The sequence below is a fragment of the Zea mays genome, chromosome 1, assembly GCF_902167145.1.
Source record: "Zea mays cultivar B73 chromosome 1, Zm-B73-REFERENCE-NAM-5.0, whole genome shotgun sequence".
NCBI lineage: Eukaryota > Viridiplantae > Streptophyta > Magnoliopsida > Poales > Poaceae > Zea > Zea mays.
Genome location: NC_050096.1, coordinates 44135973 through 44141972, shown reverse-complemented (window position 1 = coordinate 44141972; position 6000 = coordinate 44135973). Strand labels below are relative to the sequence as shown.

Below are 6000 nucleotides of genomic sequence, written 5' to 3'. Positions count from 1 at the left end.
TTTCGGTCATAAAAAAATATAACTAGCTCAAAAATATTTAATATTCAGTGATTTTTGATGAATCCTAGTTAAATAGGTCGTGTCAGGCCAGACCAGACCGTGTGCTTAGTTGAAGTCCAAACACCACTCACATATTATGCTATACCGGCTTAGGCCCACGATTAATCTACTCTGTGCCAGTCTTAGATTGTGCCTCCAATTTCGTGGCCGTGTCAGTCTTAGATCGTGCCTCCAATTTCGTGATTTGTCCCAGGCTCCCAGCCCGTTTGGCACAGTCCAAATGTACTGCGCTCTACAACACCTAACACACAAAACACTCACACGGTATCACACAGCACCGCACATCCGCAGCAAGAGACGAACTTTTTTACATCATGCAAGAGGCGAATACATTACTGGCCTTAAGCTGGATCGGGATGTTGGATCATGCCATAGCTAGTAAAGGAACAAAAATTCAGCTGCGGGCGCAATTCAACCATAATGTGCAAAAAGAAGCCTATAATATAGCTGAGTCATAACAGGTTAATCGAATTGTAATACCGACTATACTAAAAGCGCACCGAGCAGGTGCCGTGCGAATTTGTGATGAGCATTTTTGTACATCGAACTGAGACGGCACAACCTCCTCCATCCAATGCTTTGCCTTCACGACTTCCGCAAGAGGAGCAGCTCGATTCACAGGCTGCTCCCATGGGCAGCGAAGAAAAGCCCGTCTATTTGAGGTATTGTGTTTTAGTAGCAGTAAGGTCTCGTATCTATACTTGTGGGTCCTGAAACCGATCTTGAATCAGGGCAGGCCTGATTTTCCTTGTTCCTCATCTGTGGCATTGTCTGGCACTGTTGTTTCCTCGGTGAGCTCTGAAACCACCTCGCCTGGCTGCGGCGGTGCAGGGTTGATAGGGCCCTGGGGAATGCCGAAGAGGGTGGAGAATATCTGCCTGTGGCACTCGTCGCAGAAGCAGAAGTATGAGAAGTGACCTTCGTCAAGAAGCTTGTGGACCGTGGCTCCTGGAACCACCCGCCGCACAAATTCGGCCACTGCCGGCGAGACCACTCGGTCGTCCATCCCCTGTTGAGATGTGAAAGGTTAGTGCTTCAGGAAACCCGTATTCCCTCAGACATGCAAGGCATGGAGTTTGAGAAATTGAACCACCAAGCAACATAATGGACACATCCAATTCATTGCGTCCAATTGATATAGCGTCTCCATTTCCCATTTCTTATGCCATTTGGGAGTTGTTATTTGTTGATACATACAGAACCAATTACGATACTACCTACATTTGTGCATCAATTTTCCTGAATCATGCAAAACCAAGACTATTAAGCTACAATCTCTACTACTTATTAAGGCAGTAAGGGGTAGGCTGTCATTCCGTGTTCTGTCATTCTCATTCCCTTCTGCCTTTCCGAGTCCTCCCTCCCCGCACAGTCTATTCTCACCATTACCTGTTCTGCCTTTCCGATTCCCCCCACCCGCACAGTCCATTCTCATGTTCGGTCACCATTCTCTGTTTCCTTTCTCATTCCCCCCTCCCCACAAAGTTCATTCTCATTCTCATGTACATCCCACGCGTGGCTAAAATTAAATAAAAAAACACAAATGGCCCCAAAGAGATTCGAACTCGCGACCCCTCAAGCAAATGTGCTCATAGCTACCACTACACCACATGTGGTAACCTTGACATGCACAGACTTTGACAGTATGCACCAAAATAAACAGAAACTGATGGGCTCAGATGCTAGGCAGATACAGGGCACCTTCTAAACAAGTCATTGTGTACAAGCACGCTATGTGTGAAATCGCTGGAGTAAGCTTTCTTTAGTTTCTACTAAACGCTCGGATCACTTTCAGTTTCTGGGAACAGAGTACAAACCTGCCATATATGTATTGGGCCCAGAAATCCCACCCACTCTCTTTCGGCCTGATTGAACAGAGACTTGATGAGCTCAAAAAATCCCCCAGCCTCTTTCTTCTGCATTTGGATGTCAGATAAGCTGAAACCCCAGTCAGATACTTGCAGCACAGCTTCCTCTACAAATGGCCTTGCATCTCCCTGGCGCACAGCCTCTGCAACATTCCTTTCCCAGAATGCATTGAACACAGGACCTTCCAGTAAAGTTTTGTCCTGAATAATGCCGTAATATTAGTACTTGGCACAAGAAAGGGCAAATGTTCACATTTAATCAAAGGGATAAGTACTGAGAATTTTAAGCTAGCATCAATCAGGCATGGATAAATCAATTACTAACATATTCATAAAAAAGGGCTGAAGTTGTTTACCTATGTGGAACAGATGTTGAGTGTATAGTAGCACATGGAAGATAAACATAGATGCTTCGAATTTTCAGCTCAATATTATTTTTTTAAAAAAATATTTATCTAACTAAAATCCAGTGCCACTTATTCCTTGCGTCATTGTCTGTTGTACAAGATACCACACATCTTGCATCTGATTTTCCTATGCCTTGAAATAAACAGAAGGTTTCTACATTATAACTTATAAGGAACCCTGATGATGGATAGTGAGAGCAGGGAATGATAGAGCAAATAATAATGACATTCCCATATTGCTCTGTAGCAGCATCCCAATTTTTCTTTGGTACTTTGAGATAGTACATAACACTGATAACAGCATACCTTCTTCCCTAATGACAGTGACAACCAACTCTCCAGCTGTCCTTGCTTTCCAGAAAGGAAGGTTTGGCGATAAAAGAACGGTAGCAGTGACGGAAACCTCCGAGCTAAAATGTGCATCAGTTTCCGTTTCGTTGACCAGCTATCCCATGTTTTACTCCTCTCATCTTTCGTCATCTTGGAGTCATATGGATTTGCCATAGGTGCGAACATTGCTGCACCTGGACTCAGAATAATGAATCACATATCAGTAGACCTAATGGTAATACTTACATATACAATAAGCATGTAAGGTCTGTGTTCTTTGAAGACAAAAGTAATAAATGCTTTGACTGAAATAATCACATCTTAATTTTAAGATGCAATGGCAGTTACTATGACTTAACCAGATCAAGGTTCCGAAATAAGGAAGACATATGTGCATCTGTGCTTTCAGTTACAAAAATATTGTTACAGATTCAGACGGTGCTGAGTAATCCAATTGAATGGAGCACTCACATTTCATTATCATCGAGGCAAAAGTTGTATACTAATAAAATTACAAAAAATGTAAAACATGGATCACATTATGTTTAGGTCACAATCATTTCCATAATTAAGTCTTCTGAAGTTCAAAAGGCATAAATAAGGTATGGCATTGCATATCCACAGGCTGAACAATGGCTCCAGTGTGCTAGTGTCAGACAATTGCAGCCAAAGAGGCATCCCCATCAAGAACTTGCCAACATATAAATCTAGAAATCCAAAACAATATAGAAGAAAACCAAATGAAGTAGGTACCAGCAATTCGATCAGGAATGTAATGAAGAGCACTCCAGGCATGCATGCCACCTCCAGAATAGCCCACAACCCAGAACTTCTCTGGAATATTGAGAGCATTAGCCAGATAGAGCATGTCCAGTGCAGAAGAATTGAGATTCCGGCCTATGTGTGGATCACTTTCACCAAAACCAGGAAGATCATAGGTCACAAGTCGTACTCCAAATTCTTCTAGAAGAGATGCACTAATTCCAGGAATTCCTGCATGAAAAAGAACAATGTAGATCAAATAGAAAGCATGGAAATGCCAACAGAGTCCGGTAAATGATATAGCCCTCTGATTATACTAACATACTGTACCAACTCAACTAGACTCCCTACCTGTTAGCCTTGATGAAAGAAAAGAATGAGGAGCAATCAGTGAAAATCTTGCTCTGTTAGCTGAGACTCCTTGTTCTTCATAAGCCAGATGTCGTCCATCAGGAAGTTGGATTCTATCAGCACTTGGGGGACAGATGGTAAGTTTCTTTGGAAGCTCTACTGGAGTTTCATTGCCATTCCCAGCACCTAAAACTGCATAGAGAACATTCTCATTAAGCAATTAAAGTGGTGCACTGATCCTTACATGGACAAACTGTAATGTGCATCAACTGACCACAGTGCACTGACAAAATGGATGTCTAATGCATAACTGAGTCAATCAGGTATGAACATTTTGGCACTACTGGATAGATGAAGCATTGTGTTTATAACCGATGGCCATAAATTCATAACATGAGGATATCAAGAATGAAGTCAACTTAAATCCATAATATTATTCGAAAAATATATAAACTGACATGTTGCAGTTCTCAAGTAAGAAGCTTTGGTCCACAATGAACCAAACTGCTCACAAAATGTACGTAAGAAATCAGTGACAGAGTAAATCGGACTAAAAATGAGAACTAGACGGTTACTTAAACCAGACACACTAGACAAACCATCTGTATAAATGTGAATGAAATAGGGTCAAGCAGTCGCCCTTGTCCCATTCCGGGAGAAGGAACTCAAAAGGTAAAACAATTGACTAGTGGCATCCTTGACCATCGCACTGATTCAGTGGATCAAACACAAACCCAGAATACACATAAAGCAGTAGTGTAGTTGTGGGGTTTTTTTTCTTGTCAACACAACATTGCCCAAGCAAACTAGTCATGGATCCGAGGGTCTGAAAATGTATGGCTGCAAATATCACGTTTTTTCAACCAATTCGACAGTGAAACGTACTACAGGCTACTAGATATCTGCTCACAGATGAGAGAGATTACAATCCAAAACTCAAAATAAAACCCTCAACAGAAACTGCGCGCTTATTCCCGATTCTCCACAGTCCGTTAGATCCATCCCCACAAAAGAACAAATACGAGACAAAAACCCATATAGCCTGTTGCGGGACGCCAGAAACCACATTTGCACGCTCCGCTGGAGGCAGAGACGAGTCACGCCAGCGCGGTGTGTAGCGGTGCTGACGCAGAGAAGAGCGGTGGGCGCGAGATCAGCGGTTACCTAGGAGCGTGACGAATGAGACTGCGGCGACGATGAGCCAACACCTCACTGGGTCGCGCTCCTCGGGAAGGTACTCGTTCATGAAGCTGAGGCGCTCCCCCGTGGCCGCCGCCCGCTTCCGCAGCCGCCGCCCGAGCTCGCTGTCCTCGGCGCCGGCGAGGCTCTGCGCGGCGACGTCCCACAGCCCACGGCCCAGCTCCCGCAGCATCTCCGCCGTCGACTCCGCGAACCCCTTCGCCTGCTGCGCCCACCCCTCCTCCGCCCTCACCTCTTCCTCCTCCCCGTACCACCCGGCCCCCGCCGGCGTAACATCCGCCGGCGCCGGCGCGTGCCCCCCGGCGCCGGTGAGGTGAACGTCCGTGTCCCCCACGAGAGTGGCCAGGTCCTCGTGCCACGTCATCGTCGCCGCCGCAGTCATCTTGCCGCCGCGGCGCCGATCGCTTTTCCTCCGCGTGTACGTGCTCCCAGTCCCAAGAGAGAGGTTTGGAAATTGGGAGGCGAAGAAGGGAGGAGTGGAAGACCGGCACTGGGAGTTGGAAACGGAGGCGAAATGGCGAGCTTGAGACGTTTGGCTGACTTGTGGGTCCCGCTACGCTGTGTGCTTAGGGCTGTAGGAGTTTCCGGTGGGTCTCTTCGGTGGTTCCGTGGTTGCTTTCTTCCCCACTAGTGTCCACGGGTCTTGGCCGTAGGAGATGTGAGAGGCAGCACGGCGGCTCGCAACTGCCACTTATAAATGGACGGTCAGATTGACAGAGATGCTCTATGCGTACCACGGCGGAGTAAGTACTTGGGCCTGCAGGAGAAGTGATCACAAAATTTCAAAAGCAGTGGTCCCATTTTGTTCCTGCGTTCACTGACAATAAAACTTAAGAGAGTACCCATGCAAATGTAAGAATCAAACTGTTCACAGATATTTGAAGTTTTGAACGTTGCCCCGCACATTAGTTTAGTTTAGTGCATTGTGTAAACAAAATTCAGAAATGAAATTGATGTCATAGCTATAGGTACTGGTCTATTTTATTCATGGACTTAGGGTGTGTTTGGTTTGGCTTTTGGCT

At 45.5% G+C, this 6000-nt stretch overlaps 1 protein-coding gene across 1 annotated transcript; it reads right to left on the bottom strand.

The window, feature by feature from the left end:
* Positions 1-369: 369 nt before the first annotated feature.
* LOC100191424 (alpha/beta-Hydrolases superfamily protein) lies at positions 370-5619 on the bottom strand. Its single transcript, NM_001136857.1, has 6 exons — positions 4943-5619; positions 3779-3970; positions 3419-3658; positions 2642-2859; positions 1878-2129; positions 370-1069 (listed from the first exon to the last, which is right to left on the bottom strand). Exons 1-6 carry the CDS (start codon positions 5358-5360, stop codon positions 788-790), a joined length of 1602 nt encoding a protein of 533 aa, NP_001130329.1. The 5' UTR covers positions 5361-5619; the 3' UTR covers positions 370-787.
* Positions 5620-6000: the final 381 nt, after the last annotated feature.

Coding starts and splice junctions, on each gene's coding strand:
- LOC100191424 (NM_001136857.1), bottom strand. CDS start 5,360: ATGACTGCGGCGGCGACGATGACGTGGCACGAGGACCTGGCCACTCTC. Junction 2,860..3,418: donor CATTCCTGATCGAATTGCTG/GTACCTACTTCA, acceptor TTCTGAGTCCAG/GTGCAGCAATGTTCGCACCT. Junction 2,130..2,641: donor CACTGTCATTAGGGAAGAAG/GTATGCTGTTAT, acceptor GGCATTATTCAG/GACAAAACTTTACTGGAAGG.